At 36.3% G+C, this 17,790-nt stretch overlaps 1 protein-coding gene across 2 annotated transcripts in view; it reads left to right on the top strand.

The window, feature by feature from the left end:
* NR3C1 (nuclear receptor subfamily 3 group C member 1) overlaps window positions 1-15,761 on the top strand; it is a 71,812-nt gene extending 56,051 nt beyond the window's left edge. For both annotated transcript variants that reach the window (XM_070937342.1, XM_070937343.1), the window contains exons 7-9: window positions 5,685-5,815; window positions 6,710-6,867; window positions 9,368-15,761. In XM_070937342.1, the coding sequence (XP_070793443.1) occupies window positions 5,685-5,815; window positions 6,710-6,867; window positions 9,368-9,520 (442 nt within the window). In that variant the 3' untranslated portion in view covers window positions 9,521-15,761. The remainder of the gene's footprint in view (window positions 1-5,684; window positions 5,816-6,709; window positions 6,868-9,367) is intronic.
* Window positions 15,762-17,790: the final 2,029 nt, after the last annotated feature.

The following is a 17,790-nucleotide window of genomic DNA, read 5'->3' as shown; positions in this document are numbered from 1 at the left end:
TCCAATGAGTTCTGCAGCATTTGGCTGAATGTGAGCAGATAATATTGCCCAAAACACTTCAGAATTCATCCTGCTGCTTTTGTCAGCAGTCACATCATCAATAAATGCAAGAGAACCAGTTCCATTGGCAGCCATACATGCCCACGCCATGACACTACCACCACCATGCTTCACTGATGAGGAGGTATGCTTAGGATCATGAGCAATTCCTTTCCTTCTCCATACTCTTCTCTTCCCATCACTCTGGTACAAGTTGATCTTGGTCTCATCTGTCCATAGGATCTTGTTCCAGAACTGTGAAGGCTTTGTTAGATGTTGTTTGGCAAACTCTAATCTGGCCTTCCTGTTTTTGAAGCTCACCAATGGTTTACATCTTGTGGTGAACCCTCTGTATTCACTCTGGTGAAGTCTTCTCTTGATTGTTGACTTTGACACACATACACCTACCTCCTGGAGAGTGTTCTTGATCTGGCCAACTGTTGTGAAGGATGTTTTCTTCACCAGGGAAAGAATTCTTCGGTCATCCACCACACTTGTTTTCCATGGTCTCCCAGGTCTTTTGGTCTTGCTGAGCTCACCGGTGCATTCCTTCTTTTTGAGAATGTTTCAAACAGTTGTTTTGGCCATGCCTAATGTTCTTGCTATCTCTCTGATGGGTTTGTTTTGTTTCTTCAGCCTAATGATGGCTTGCTTCACTGATAGTGACAGCTCTTTGGTTCTCATCTTGAAAGTTGACAGCAACAGATTCCAAATGCAAATAGCACACTTGAAATGAACTCTGGGCCTTTTATCTGCACATTGTAATTGGGGTAATGAGGGAATATCACACACCTGGCCATGGAACAGCTGAGAAGCCAATTGTCCCATTACTTTTGGTCCCTTAACAAGTGGGAGGCACATATACAAACTGCTGTAAGTCCTACACGGTTCACCTGAGTTGGATGTACATACCCTCAAATTAAAGCTGACAGTCTGCAGTTAACGCACATTGTGTTTGTTTGTTTCATTCCAACTCCATTGTGGTGGTGTATAGAGCCAAAGATGTTAGAATTGTGTTGATGTCCCAATATTTCTGGACCTGACTGTATACTTTCCTAGAAGACATTCAAAAGGATTTGTGACAAAGAGTCTACTCTATCATTTTTTGCAAAATCGTTTCCTGTACCTGCAGATAAGCTGAGAAGACCATTAATGCCAAAGTTTCAAGAGGATATGATTACCTCAGCTGTTTGAAAAGTGACTCAAACAGGCTTGTCCCATGCAAAGTATCCTCCATATAATTTGCACAGCTACAACTTACGTCATATCCACTTGTAGAAATACGTTTAGTTCTTGGGATCACTCTTTAAACAGGATTCAGAGAAATTGGTGCAGGTTTAGAGAAAGTAATGAAGATGATCAGGGATTAGAAATGTATGAAGATAGATCAAAGTACAAGAATATTTGTTTTCAATTCATTCCAGAGTGCAGGACATTGGATATGTTATGAGAATGTGAATTTCAACTGATTTGTAGAAGAAACATCTTAACTATAAGATAGTCAAAGAGTAGAACCAATTATTTAAGGAGGTAGTTTCTCTTTGCAGGAGATAATGAAGAAGAGGCTGGATAAGTATCTATTCAATCCAATTCCTGCTATTGGTCTTTATAGCCTATATAGTTTCTTCTTTTAAAAAAAATCATGATTGTCTCTGTTGCTCAAACATGTTAAATCTTGAAAAAACATACCAGTTTATGTAGAATTATGCAGGTTGTAGGGATTTTTATCGCTAAACTAACATGTTTGTGGGTGTTGAACTGAGTGCTATGCATTGATCTATTATCATACTTGAACCTAATCCCAATTCTCTGTATATAATTATTATTGTTTAATAATAATTAAACAATCTTAATTATTGTTATTCCTGTGGTGAACTAATTCCATCATCAGGCTGGAAAGGTCTTTGGACTTCTAATTGAACTCTTTATCCAGGGCAACAGTCCTCATACCATCCCCTTGAAAAATCTCAGTGAGGAGCATCCATGACTCCAAATAGCAGGCTGCTCCACTGTATAAAGTTTTCTTCCTAACACCATTCCTTAAGTAAGTGATTGACACCCGTTCCATTCTTGGGCCATGATCTTCAGTTGGATTAAAATACCTCTTGAGCTCCAAATTCTTTTGTCTTCCTGCCTAGCTTCTTATAGTTTTTCATAATATTTCCAGGCTCTTTCTTAAGTATGATTTATTCCAACATGAAATAGAAGGATGGGATTTAACTAATTGAGTTTGCCTCTTCATCATATCCCAGATCTGGGAGAAAATACACTTTTCTTTTGATGTCATGTTTGATTTGCAGATTGATGTCAGGCACAAAACAATCAGGTCCACCCATGAAAAATTCAATTAGTTGATTTATTGCTCAAGCCTATACACAGGAATATTTTCAGACTAATGGTTTGCACCTGAGTGAGACTAGATAAGGTTCAACTGCATTGTGTGTGTGTGTGTCAAACTTTGCTGTCTTGTGCCCATGTGGGGATTCTAGACTATCCCTATTTGACTCCTCTCCATGGCTCAGCTAGTATCTCTCCTACAATTGCTAACTCCATTCCTTTCAACATTGAGACACTTCTCACTACCAACACACCTTTTTCTCTTCAGGACAGACATTAGTTTCCTCATATCTATGGAAGCCCAAGCTTCTTTCCTTCCCTTTCGCTTGAATGTTGAATGAAAAACTTCAGAAGTGAATCATCCCTCAGGGGAAGGACTGAATTGATTCTCCAGTGACTGGCACCGCCTCCTGGTTTTCTTGATCATTGATATTACATGCTGTCAACCCTCTTTTCCCAGGGCTCCTCCTTCCACCTTCTTTCCTGTGTTCTTTTTATAGACATCCCTTTGCCTTTCTCAGAAACTGTTTGTCTTTCATGATGAATCTTAATATGGACGAATGTGCCTCCAAGCCCTCCACATTCTTCTCCAGCAACACAATGACTTTACACTTTCTTGCAGTGGTCAGCACAACTCCTTGTCCATATCTATAAATTTCCAAAAACTCATCCTGGACATACCTGGTCTTGAGCCATGAAATGCTTTGCAACCAACATTTTGAATTGTACTTGGAAGCCAATGCAGTGCTTACAAATGCAGTGTACGTGGCTGTAATGACTTTTGCTTCCTGACAGAAGGCTGCTGTAACTAATTACAACTTTCAAACAGTCTTTAAAGGAAGTTCCATGAAGAAAAGGATACAGTTGGCTATCTTTAAAACAAATACCAATTCGATTTTTAGTTTTCTTGGCACCTTGAAAATTGTTACTTAGTCAAATAATTTTTCAGGTAATTAACTTATACTATAAAAGGCACAGAACTGCATATAGACTGCTAGTTAAAATAATGCTTTACTGGAGAAACAGAAATTCCTCTAAAAGGAGGTAATACTGTAGCCTATATGAATAGGTGAGGAACCAGAGTGGCATACTGCATAAAATTTGAATCAGAACAATCTGGACTTAAACCACCTCTGTGATGTTTACCTTAATGGGTGTCTTATTTCAATCTCTTTTATGTGAATAAGAGGTCTGGCATAGCTTGTCACTTCCCATTTTCATGGCTTTTGTGATAATATATTGAATCTGTAAACTGCCTCAAATGGAGGCAACTAAACATTTTAAATAAATAAAAACTAGGGATTCTTAAGGAATTAAAAGTGGTCAAACAGGTTTGAATATTGTTCCTAATGTTGTTTGCATGAAAATCTGGTAATATTTTAATGTAGCAAATGTATGTAGAAAAGGAAAAGAGAAATTGTAATGACATTGCAGATTTGACATACTATAAAAATGACAATGTAATTGGCAAAAAAAAATGGATACTGAAAAAAGGAATCAATTTTACTTTCCACTGACCAATTCATAAGCCATGTTGGAACAATTTACAAAATGGAGACAAAAGCTTAGAATATATTTCAGTAATTTTTAAAAAGAAAAAAGGAGAAAAATACTTACTGATAATGTAGATCTTTTTTTCAGTAAACATCTCCTGTAATCTTACGGTCATAACACAATTTTACCAGCAATGAGTAAACATTTTAATCTGCGTTAAATTTAGTTTGAAAAGAAGATAGATAAATTTTAAAAAGTTTCTTTACTTGTTGATTTTCTCCATACTAAAATATAAGCAAAAGTAATTTAAAACATTTATTATGACGAAATAGAACACACACTGCTACCCCCCTTTATTCTAGATTACCCTAAGAGTATCTAACAATCCTCTTTCACTTGGGATGCTCTTTTCTGAATAGAAGTGTTGAGGATGCTCTTTCAAGAAAAATGAGAAGAGCAAATGGTCTACTCATTCAGGGACTGCCATTCTTCAGAGCTAAGAGAGACATCAGCAGTTTCCACCTGCATAGACATTAAGAAGGCTCAGCACATTGTGTACCTTGAACCCTCTCCTTGCTTTCTCCATCAGTATACAAGTAGCCCTCACTTACCAACAACAATTGGGACTGGCAACTCCAATGCTAAAGGCAGTGGCCACTAAGTGAAAATTCATGTGACCGCACTGGATTTATAGTGTCACTTGTGCTACTGTCGTTAAAGCAAATACATTAAGTGTGGTCATCATGTGATCACGACTTGCGATTTTACTGCCAGCTTCTCTGTCAGAATCAGCTTCTTGGTCAGAAGCTGATTGTGAGGCATACAAAAGGTGATTACGTGACTGCAGGATGTTGTGACCGTCAAAATACCATCTCGTTTAAAAGTCCCCAATTGTTGATCACAGGAACACGGGGACACTGCAGTGGCTATAAATAGGCAAGTTGGTGGGGTTTTTTTCAACTGTTGTAACTTTGAATAGTTACTAAACAAGGCAGTTGGTAACTGAGGACTATCAGTAGTCAGTATTTCAAAGAACTGCAAGACAGTTTTGAGAAATGGAGAAATTTAAACTATGTCATATTCTGTTTAGAGTACATGTGTGATGCTGTAATGTTTGGAAGAGGTAAGCTAATTGAAATATGATACAAATCTTTCTTTTTAGCTTTTACTCTGATACAGGCTCCTAACAATCTAGCAGAATCTTTTTGTTCTGAATATTCAAACAAAATGGAAGTATTGTTGGGAGGAGGGAAGGCAAATCTTAAGTAGAGCAATCACTTTGTTCTGGGTGAGATTATCTGTACTCCCTCTGAAGTTTACTTCATTAGGGATCACTTCCAGTTTATCACCTTAAGAAATAAATGAAGGTTATAATGAGAGTTTTTGACCAGATTCATTTGGTATGCCAGCAGGAGCCTTTTTTGGTCTATTTTTGCTGCAGTTACTAAATCTTCCAGCCATTTCAAGTTTAGATTACTGTAAGATGTTTGATGTGAGCCTGCTCTTGATAGCAGTCCAGAAGTTCCAGTTGATATAAGTTGCTGTCTAAAGTCCATTTGAAACATTTACTCTTAAGTCCTATTTGAGGCCTTTGTAAATACAGCTTATAAACATGGTAAATAGTTGGCAGCCAAACTAGTTGTACAGAGAGTATTGGTACATTGCCATATGTCCTATTTTCTTCAAAAATATTAAGGTTGAAGATATATAACTTATTCAACTTTCTGGGATATTCAGGAGTGTTAAAATGATTCCATAAAAAAATCTATTGGTTTCTTTTTACTGATACAGATGTGTGTGTGCTCTTTCTTCAGGCAGAGAATGAATCTACCATGCATGTATGATCAGTGCAAACGTTTACTGATGGTTACTAATGAGTTAGCCCGGCTTCAGGTTTCCTATGAAGAATATCTCTGCATGAAAACATTGCTCCTTCTCTCTACAAGTAAGTGGTTATTTCTGCCCTTACTGCTTTTTTTAAAATCTTGATCTATTTTGCAAATTGTGTCTCTATCTTCATCATTGAACAGTGATCTGGGAAATATGAATCCTAGTTTCAATCCAAATAGATGTTGCGGTGCTTTTTCCCTATCACCGTTCAATTCTTACCAGTCTAAGGATAATCAGTAAGAATGAGTAATGAATCCATTATAAATATATTTCCTAGTGTATTGAAATTGTTTATTTTATGATTGATGATTAAGATTGCAGAATTTCTGCCAGACAGAAAATACTTTACTTTCAGAAATTATTAAAGCGCTTGGTTGTTAAGATGACTCCAATTTTGTTGTAAGTGGAATTTTGACCATAGCCAATATAATATATTTCACAGATAGTAATATTGCACAAAAAATTCAAAATAAATTATCTGAACCACTCCCATTGTCTGAGCCAGAGGTCAGGGGTCAGGAGAAGTCCAACCGTATCTTACTGAATATAAATTTCCCATCCCTTTTGTAAATAAATGCATAATTGAATTGAACCTGACAGTAAATTTGCCCCATAATGAAGCTGGTTTGTTGAGATTCTTTGAAAAAGAGATTCATTTTTCAAAATACAGTAGAAACATATATGTTGATGAATGAAGGGGTAAAAATGAGAGAACCAGTAACTATATTTGGAAACAGATTGTTACAGAGTATTTAACTATATATAAGGTTGGTCAATAATGCACTGGGTTTTTTTAGGCAGAGGATGAATCTATTATGCTTGTATGATCCATGCAGTTGTTCGCTGATAATCACTGAGTTAGCACAGGTCAGGGCATTTTTGTGTTGCATTGGTTATTGTGAATGTAAAATGGTAACATGTAATTGAATATTCTGTCATCTTAATCCAGTTCCTAAAGAGGGCTTGAGGAGTCAGGCTCTCTTTGATGAAATCCGTATGACATACATAAAAGAGTTGGGGAAAGCCATTGTGAAGAGAGAAGGAAACTCTAGTCAGAACTGGCAACGATTTTACCAACTGACAAAACTTTTGGACTCCATGCATGATGTAAGATGTATTAATATGCATTTATGTATTGTTTTAGGGTAGTCAGTAAAAATGTGGAGAGTATTTTTACTGTATTTGAAGAAAGAATAGGAAGGTCATAGTCTTACCCTGTTTTAATTGTTTCAGTGAGTATAAAAATAATTAAAATGCACAGCATTAATAAATGTAGCATAGCTATAAGAATTTACTATTGTAATCTGTATTGAACAGCAGTCCACTGCTGAGAAGTTGAACACCAGCTGCAGGCTGTTTAAATATACAGTGGGGCAAAAAAGTATTTAGTCAGCCACCAATTGTGCAAGTTCTCCCACTTAAAAAGATGAGAGAGGCCTGTAATTGTCATCATAGGTAGACCTCAACTATGAGAGACAAAATGAGAAAACAAATCCAGACAATCACATTGTCTGATTTGGAAAGAATTTATTTGCAAATTATGGTGGAAAATAAGTATTTGGTCACCTACAAACAAGCACAATTTCTGGCTCTCACAGACCTGTAACTTCTTCTTTAAGAGGCTCCTCCACTCATTACCTGTATTAATGGCACCTCTTTGAACTTGTTATCAGTATAAAAGACACCTGTCCACAACCTCAAACAGTCACACTCCAAACTCCACTATGGTGAAGACCAAAGAGCTGTCGAAGGACACCAGAAACAAAATTGTAGACCTGCACCAGGCTGGGAAGACTGAATCTGCAATAGGCAAGCAGCTTGGTGTAAAGAAATCAACTGTGGGAGCAATAATTAGAAAATGGAAGACATTTATTTATTTATTATTTGAATTTCTATACCGCCCTTCTCCTTTCGGACTCAGGGCGGTACATACAAAACCACTGATAATCTCCCTCGATCTGGGGCTCCACGCAAGATCTCACCCCGTGGGGTCAAAATGATCACAAGAACGGTGAGCAAAAATCCCAGAACCACATGGGGGGACCTAGTGAATGACCTGCAGAGAGCTGGGACCAATGTAACAAAGGCTACCATCAGTAACACACTACGCTGCCAGGGACTCAGATCCTGCAGTGCCAGACGTGTCCCCCTGCTTAAGCCAGTACATGTCCAGGCCAGTCTGAAGTTTGCTAGAGAGCATTTGGATGATCCAGAAGAGGATTGGGAGAATGTCATATGGTCAGATGAAACCAAAGTAGAACTGTTTGGTAGAAACACAACTCGTCGTGTTTGGAGGAGAGAGAATGCTGAGTTGCATCCAAAGAACACCATACCTACTGTGAAGCATGGGGGTGGCAACATCATGCTTTGGGGCTGTTTCTCTGCAAAGGGACCAGGACGACTGATCCGTGTACAGGAAAGAATGAATGGGGCCATGTATTGTGAGATTTTGAGTGCAAACCTCCTTCCATCAGCAAGGGCATTGAAGATGAAACGTGGCTGGGTCTTTCAGCATGACAATGATCCCAAATACACCGCCCGGGCAACGAAGGAGTGGCTTCCTAAGAAGCATTTCAAGGTCCTGGAGTGGCCTAGCCAGTCTCCAGATCTCAACCCCATAGAAAACCTTTGGAGGGAGTTGAAAGTCCGTATTGCCCAGCGACAGCCCCAAAACATCACTGCTCTAGAGGAGATCTGCATGGAGGAATGTGCCAACATACCAGCAACAGTGTGTGCCAACCTTGTGAAGACTTACAGAAAACGTTTGACCTCTGTCATTGCCAACAAAGGATATATAACAAAGTATTGAGATGAATTTTTGATATTGACCAGATACTTATTTTCCACCATAATTTGCAAATAAATTCTTTCCAAATCAGACAATGTGATTGTCTGGATTTGTTTTCTCATTTTGTCTCTCATAGTTGAGGTCTACTATGATGACAATTACAGGCCTCTCTCATCTTTTTAAGTGGGAGAACTTGCAAAATTGGTAGCTAACTAAATACTTTTTTGCCCCACTGTATATTTAGATTGCATGTTATTCTGCCTCTCAATGTAACAAGCTAGGAAGTGTAGAAAAGCAAATTTCTTGAATTTTCTTATGACCATTAATTACATTGAACTGAATTTACTATATTATATTTTACAATTTGCATTTCAAATAAAAAGGTTTCCAGTTAATTGGATACCAAAGTTAAAGTTGATTGATAAACCATGTTGTTCTGATTATTGTTGGCATGATGCCTAAATAATTGTCCTATTTTTGATGTACTGCCCCCAGAGAATATGGAATGCAGACAAATGATGAATCTATTCAGTCCAGACTTTCCGTATTTAATGGGCATTTGTGTTTGTTTGATGTAATAGTTGAATTGAGGCAGTTTTCTTTTATCATCTTATTTTGTACCTCAATATAAATACATTTCTTATTTGCTATTCATGTGCATGTTTGTGAATATGTATACATCAAATACTATCCTTTACATAAGCACTCAAGGCTAGCAAAACATCTTTGCTGTATTAAAGATGTAGGGGTAAAATATGCTTACAATATTTTAGAGTATCAGAGAAAGCTGGCTTCATCCTTCCTTCTTATCATTTACAGGTGGTTGAGAATCTTCTAACTTTTTGCTTCCAAACATTTTTGGATAAATCCATGAGTATTGAGTTTCCAGAAATGTTGGCAGAAATCATCAGCAATCAGTTACCAAAATATTCAAATGGGAATATCAAGAAGCTCCTATTTCATCAGAAGTGACTGCCTTAATACAGAAAGGTTGCCTTAAGAAAAAAAAAAGTCAAATTATAACTTCTTTTTTTATAAACTAAGAGACTTGTTAATTTTGTTATTGTACCTATATTAGGTATTTTTGTTTTTTGTTTTGTAATTATGCACTACATGTGGTTTACAGAGGGCCAAGATCTAGCTTTCAGAAGACACCTCAACTGAATGAATACAAGAAAGAAAAAGAAAGAAGTATGGCTTGGAATTTTTCCTCTATATATACCATCATGCTGGCAGTATAGAATGCATCAAAAGCAGCATTGTCAAATTTGGAATCTGCATTGTCAACATTCTGCTCGGAGTTTCTGCAGTTGGCTGGTTAAATTTTTCTAGATTTTTGTTTTGGTATAGATTGTTTTGTATAGTTAAAGTAGCATTTTTGATTTATGCATGTAACATGAGGAAAGTTTACAACTGTATATCAGAAAAGGGAAGTTGTGCCTTTTATAGCTATAACTGTCTGGTTTTAGCAATTTCCTTTACCTTTATATACAGTGGACTAGCTTGCTCATTTTTTCTTACATAATTTTTGTAAAACTTCAAGATGCCTATTGTACAGCTGTTTTTAAAGTGGGGCAGCTCATAGCTTAATGACTTCTAGATAATGAACTTCAAGTATAATCATATGAATATAAGGTGGCTTGTCTAATATGACTGTCCTAATAACCCTTCTAAATTTGGCCTATAATTCAGCCTTCTTCAGTGGGGAATGAGGATTGAAATGTATTCCAAATCTAACCTGAACACTGGAATTGCTTATTTTTTGATATTGGTCATGCATGTTCTGTGAGCTACTAGAAAACTAGCTTTGTCTTAAACAAGTGTTAATGAACACAAACATTTTTTAAAACAGCCTAGATATTTGCATTTAATGCAATAGCCATAATTGTAAGAATCTTGGGCTGGATTGACATTAAAAATATCAGTCTTGATTGCCCATCAGGAAACTTTCAGGAAAATATGCATTATTGTTTAAAAGTTTACTTATACATGGAGAAATTAACTTTTTCCATACACAATTATTGCCATATAAGTGTGTACTCCAATGTGTATCAGTGTATATTATATATACAATGGCCACAATCCAGAGCAGCTATAACGTGCATATCAAAATCAATGTGCACAGAAATTGGCATATCTGTTCTCATTGGACACTCAGACATAGCAGAACCTGTTCTTTTAAAATATGTATGTAGAAAAAAACAACAGTATTGGTAGCCTATTCATATTTTTCAGAACAAATAACAGATTTACCTCTTGGGATCTCAGAATTGGTAGATTCTAAAGGGAAACCTCTTCCCTCAAATGTGATCAGAACTGCTGGAAAGTAGGGTGAAAAGTTTCAGACTTAATATGATGGGCAGTGCATATCCAGTGGATTAGGAGTCTACACCCCACCTATTCTTGCAGTAGCTATGTTAATTCCCAATAAAGCAGTTCAGCAAGCTGAAAAAAGCCAGTTTCTGTTGTTAGATTGCACACTGGATTGAAGGCAAATGTATACAAAACCTGACTCCATTTTAAGTTAGAAATTGATGACTACATTTCTCTGTGCGTGTATGGGTGATATACACACATACACATATACATATACATACATGCACACACAAACACATATACATACATTATATATAAATACATATATATATAAATATATAAACCAAGATTTACAAAATAATTGTACCTCTACCCTGTATATGTTTCTAATGGTTCTTAAAAGATTTTAATTCAAATAAGATTTTTAGCTTTATGCAGAAAAGAAAATAGACCATATTACAAGAAGAAGAAAAAAACTTTTATGGAAAATTAAAACCCCAAATTTGTATAAGGCTTCACTTCCGTTTTTCACTCTCTCGCTCAAGTGAACCAATCTGGAGAACACCAAGATTCCACTGCTGATTTTGTGCTTTAGAATAGTACTTGGTCTCTGTACAGCTCCAGTCCTTCTCTATCAAACTCCTAGTGTGCCATAAAACAACCATATATGTCTTGTGATTTTTTTCCCTTGTTGTTTTAAACAGTTTGTAAGCTGTAGTAGCCCATCCTCCGAGCACCTTAAGAATTTTCAGTAAATTAAAATACTATGCCACTCTAAACGTTAAAAACAAAACAAAAAATATTTTAAGTGGCCAAAATAAAACAAGAGGTATAAGTGCTTAACAAGAATTAACAATCATAACATGATATGTTACTAATACAATTTTGTTTAATACTTTCAAATGTATAGAATCTGATAGTGTTTGAAGAAAAAGAAGGAAGGGCTAATACAGCTTTAAATGCAGTTTATCAACTTATTGTATAATAGCTTGTATAGTGTATCATAAGAAAGGTTTTTAGATGACAGATTGCTTTATCATGACACATATATTTTTTCTAGGGGTCACAAATGTGTTGATATGGTAACCCATAAAAATGTGGTTTGTCTGGAAGTATTAGTCTTCACAGCATTGTGCTGCAGTATCTAAGAGGTACTCTAATTTTATTATGTATTTCTGTTATTTCACTTTTCCTTATTGTTCTAAATGAACCTATCCATATTCAATGGAAGCTCCTGGGGCAGAAATGTAAATCCATTAAACCATTGTAGGAAAAAAAGGGTTGGAAATTAAGTATGATAATCCAACCTATGTGTTTGGTTCCCCCACATTCCCCAATTGAATCTGCAGAATCTGGGTGGGTTATGAAAGCCCTACATACATACACAAACACACACAGACACAGACAAAACACACAGAAGAAGAAAAAATGAATTAGTGGGCTCATGTATGCCTTAGCCTATATGTTCACACCACCAACCTGTGTGGATTACGTTTAAATATTCTTTCATTGAGTAAAGCAAAGCAGACCAATTTTGCAATAAAATGCATATAGGTACCAGCAATATGTAAATATAGATCATAGTTTGAACAAAGTCAAATACATTTCTAATTATTCAACAAAATTGCTCCTTGTAAAACGAGATTTTACCTGAGCTATTTTTGTCTTGTCTTAATCCTCTTTAAAAATGTGAGGCTTATAAATGAAAATCTCCTGAGCGCTGCATTCAATACTTGGGAGTAAAATAGAAAATGTAATGAAAGGAAAGATTTTTCTTTATGGTATCTGTGCAGCTCCAGAGTTAGGAGCTGTGAACAGCTGCTGTGAATTTTCTCAAAACAGCTGACTAGCCCTGAGATGCAGTTGCAAAAACCACAGAATGGAAGGCAAAAGAGATGCCCCTTTCACATAATCCTCTTCTGACTATCGCACAGGGAAAATAGCTTTCTCCATCACCAGTTGCTTAACCATGGTTTATTGAATAGACCAGAGTTTGCTTGGTTCACCTAGAAAAACCAAGCCATGTTTCCTTGATATCCCTGTATGGGTTTACAAAGCCTACTAAGCCACAGAGAAACCACATGTTAGAATAGCATTTTGTGTAAAGCCAGCATTCTGCATGATTTTCTCTTCAGGTGCTATTCACGTAGCAGTTCCAAGTATTACTGCTCAAGTGATAATTTACAAGATACCCAGAAACAGGCACATAATCTGTGCTACTGAATAAGCTTGTAAACATTTACATGTTTAGCCATTTACTTAAGCATCAGTGAATATTTTAACAATAGTATGCAAACTATTGAAAATCTATTTTGACTGTTTTTGGTTAACACTAACAGGTTTCAGTATTTACTTTCAAAAATGCTCCTGGAAGGATAACACACAAGGATACCAGAAATTATACATGTATTAAATATTTTCACCCCCACTGCAAAGTTTAAGAAAGCTAGGAATGTGTGATTAACAAATACGTGTGTGTGAGATGATGGTTTACCAACAAAAGTGAGGTATCCTGTGTCTGTGTGAAGACAAAGTCTGGGTTGGAAAGAGGCTTTTATTCTATGTAAAATATTTGTTGAATTTATGAATTTCTTAAACATAGAAATGCTGATTTTAGAAAATTTCAGTTTAAATGTGCTAAATGATTTTAAACAAAAGCCATTTAAATATATAAGCATTTAACAAAATGTGATTTTGTTTGGCTATTCTTTTTTGTGCTGTGGGAAATCAGCACTGCAAATAAAACAGGGAAAATTATGACTTCTGTCTCTTCAGCGCCTTGCCACATCATGCTGACCTGGAAATGATTTGGATAGCACTAAATATAAATGTGGTATGCTAACATTTCGCAAGGTCATTGGTAGGAATAGTCTTTCATAGAATATATTCAGGCATTGGAGAGATGAAATGCTAAAGTAAGGAAGAGCTTATTTGGCTAATATCCTTATTTTAACTTTTACTACCTGTTGAAGTGATTCCTAAGAAAATGTTTATGATTAGTATGCCAATCTTGCCAATCAGATTAAACTAAAAGTACATTTGATAGGGGGGAAATCAGAGAAATATAAAATGAACACAAATATGGAAACAAGTGCCAACCTACCTTTAAAAACAGAGCTTCTAAGATTCATAATTTCATATTAGGACAGGGAAGAAGGATAAGTCAGGGAATGGAGAGAGAAGATGTGTTGTTATAATCCCTATGAATAGAATTTGAAGTTGTGGGCATTGCCTAGAAACATCAGAATCATACGATTTGTTTCAAAATGTTTATTGGATCTTAATTCTTAAATCTTAATGGATCTTAATTCTTAAATCTTAATGGTGGTATAGAGTCCATATTATGACGCAAGGTATTTAACCCTTCTATACTCTGGGGAGGGGATGAGCTTTGATGACCTAACTTGGATCAAATAGCTTTCACACAGCAAAAATACAAAATTGTGTGACTTTATACAGGAGTGCTTGTGCAGGCATGTATTTTGTGTTTATAATTCCTGTAGACTTTCCAGAAGACTTTGAACTGCAGAGAAAAATGCACATATTCCTTCAAACTGAATGTTGGATTCAGAAGTATCATTTTATCTGCAGAAGGTGCTCCTTTTATTTTGTGCCAAAGGAAAGTGAAACAGTCCAAAGATTTTTTTTCCCCTTGCATAAGTACAGTAGAAGCCAAGAAGTCTGTAGAAATTGCCCTTTAGACCGCTGCATGCATGCTTCCTTCCTTTTGTACTTGTGTATAAGCCTTTGCAAAACTGAACCAGTGACTATTTTCATTTCCTCTCTGTTCTGAAGAGCCACCCAAATGTGGAATCATTCATTTTAAAAACATGTAGGCCTAATTAGTACTGCAGTTTCATAAAGTAAATATTGTGCATTTCCTTCATGTTCTGCCCTTATCGCTCTAATAACCTTTTAAAATCTTTCTCTCTCTCTCTCTCTCTCTCTCTCTCACACACACACACACACACACACACACACACACAAGAATCAGATCACAAAAATATTAGATTTATTGTATTAAATGCATGGAGCTGAAACAGCAGGGATGGAAATATACTTTCTTCATGGTTCTTTGAAGTCTGTTGAGATACCTCTGAGTGTAGTAGGGTTAAGACCAATAATTTTTGAGAAGGGGTGGCAAGGCCCTGGTGGCCAAGCCACTTTAATTTGAAGCATGCACTTGAGTATTTTATAGAAAGGGACCAGAATTTTCACCCTCTTCAATATGCAAGCCTCACCTACTGCCTAGTTCACACTGAAGTGAATTAGGCTGTTCTGAGTGTATCTACATTTTTATGCTATTGCTGTTACACTGAAAAATACTTTCAGGCAAGGCAGAGCCTCATATTGGGTGTTTTTTTAAAAAAAAGAAATTAAGGACCTTTTGAGGCTTTTCTGATAAAAGACCACATGTAAGAAAATTGTCACCTCCCACCCACTCCAACCAACAAAGTTAATAGCACGGATTCAACAGTTTGTCAACATTCTATTTTGTATATTATACAAAAATATATAATGGGGACAAATGCTATATTATGCTGGTGTATGGCATTAATTAAAAAAAAGCTTTTTTCATTATTTTTATCACAGTAATTTTAAACAGTGTAAAAAGAATTAAAACAAGTGACTCCTGTCTTAAAAGAAAAGTTGTAGTTTTTTATTCATGCCGAATAACTGTAGTAACAGTGTCTTTCAACATAATCAGTGAAAAATGTTGGACTGTAAAATCTTGTGTGGAATTGTTAAGCATTTATTTTCATTTTAAATTTTGCTGTTCTGGTAATTCAAAGCCACACGTCTGTACAGAAGCTGCCGTAAATGTAAGCCATTTACAGCAATGCTGAATAATGGACAAAATGACAATAAAATTCTGCTTTTTCATTACATGTTCAAACACTTTTGAAGTGGCTTTTTTTCTCTTGTGCAGAATGCTGAATCTAAGCTTATTAACTTCTTTCTATTCTATTAACTTCCTCTCCCAAATTAACTTTAATCCTGGGCTGCCTGGTCTATTGAGTGCAGAACTTCACTGGCATTTTTTTTTTCTTTTAATCTTCACAGTTGTCTACAAAAGTACACACACACACTTCAAGTTCTAAGGGTGAAGACAATCAGGCACTGTAGCAATGCAATAATTGGTATAAATTGAGGTTCTGCCTCTCCAGAGTAGATAAAAATCTCACTTTACGGCCCAGTGACCTCACTCGTATCTTCTTAATTATGGGAGCAAGGGAAAAATCAAGGAACTTGTAAGCAAACTGCCATTTATTTTCTCCAGAACAACAGAAAAATTCAAACATGTTTAGGGATGTAAAATAATTCTTTTGCCGCTAACAATTACATCTTTACAATAAGTTTGAAAGAGGTATGGGTGTGAAACTGATATATATATATGGGTTTTCTGTCGAAGCAACCTGGTCTACCCAAATATGGGAAGGAGCATACTGCTTCCTTTCGCCTTTCAGCCCCAATCCAGGAGCCCTCTGGCAATCTCTCCTGGTACAAGCTGACAAAGCGAGGAGAACCTGTGGCTTAGAGGTTAATGCATTTGCCTAATATGCAAGCAAGCCCAGGTTCAAATCCCAGAAGGGTTTGGCTAGCTGATGAGAGCTAAATAGCTTGAAATAGATCTATACTAGTCTCCCTTTATTTCTTTGTCAGTAAATATAAATTCAACTATGTATATTGCATACACACACACACACACACACAGAGTCATTAGGAGATGATTTTCAACAGACAGTGCAAGATAAAAATAAATAGTAATATTTGTCAGATGTATCTTTGTATGAAGTCCATTACACATCTTAAATTCATACGATCTATAATATTTTGGTGCAACTCAAGGGTCGGAGGGGACATCAAATCTGAGTGGGAGCACATACCTAATATTAAATATATCAAACATAAAATCAGTTATTCTCTTGGATTGCTTGTCTCACATAGAAAAGCACTGAATGAGTATGTAAGCCTCTCACTTCCGTCGGTTAATTGTGCATATGCACTCATTTTTTTTTTTTTAAAAAAGTGGGTTTATAGGCTATTCCAATCTCAATGTTCAAATTGCCTGAAAACAATACAATTAAAGGAAATTAGTAATATAAATTTAGGCTTATAAATGTAATAAATAAAAATAAAATATTGGACAATCTATCTATAATACCAGGAACTATAGTTATTTAATCATCTATCCCCACCCTCTAAAAAGCCCTAATGCCAGAGAGAACACGATCATAGACTTCCAGCCTCTAAGGCAGGGCTGTCAAACTCGCAGGCCTGCAAGCCAGATGCGTCATGCACTGGCCACACCCATGCCTGATTTAGCAAAGGGGGGGGGAGGAAAGTCCCGATACATCACGTGATGCTGTGACAACGCGAGTTTGATACCCCTGCTATAAGGCCTCATCAGAATAACCAAGCTATAATCACACCTTATTTTAAATTTCTGAAGCCAATGTTGAATACAATATATTTCATCAAATGTTAAACTTGATATAAATTATTCTAATGTAATAAAATACTGGAAGCAATTTGGTGCAATAATTACAGCATCAGGCTAGAAAACCAGAGACCATGACTTCTAGTTTTGGTTTAAGCAGAAAGCCAACATAGTGACCTTGGGCCAGTCATTTTCTCACAGCCCTAGGGAGGAAATCTTGCCAAGAAAACCAAGTCTTATCCAGGCAGTTTTTCTAGGAATCAACACTGACTCAAAGGAATCCCCTCCCCACACCAATATAAGTAGAATATTAAACTTGATACATTGCCAGCCTCATGAGATAGTCCGGACAAGAAGCACATTCAGATGAATTAACTCTACTGTGAGGTTACATTAACAAACTCTTGCAAATCTGAAAGTGAATTTCTCTTTCTCCCCACCCACCCACCCACCTTGCCTTTGCAGCCCAAGAAATTAGGAAAGG

The sequence above is a fragment of the Pituophis catenifer genome, unplaced genomic scaffold, assembly GCF_029215685.1.
Source record: "Pituophis catenifer annectens isolate HBS135680 unplaced genomic scaffold, rPitCat1.0.hap2 SCAF_2, whole genome shotgun sequence".
In the NCBI taxonomy this organism is placed as follows: domain Eukaryota; kingdom Metazoa; phylum Chordata; class Lepidosauria; order Squamata; family Colubridae; genus Pituophis; species Pituophis catenifer.
Note: the sequence above shows the minus strand (reverse complement) of the source record. Positions and strands in the feature narration are given on the sequence as shown.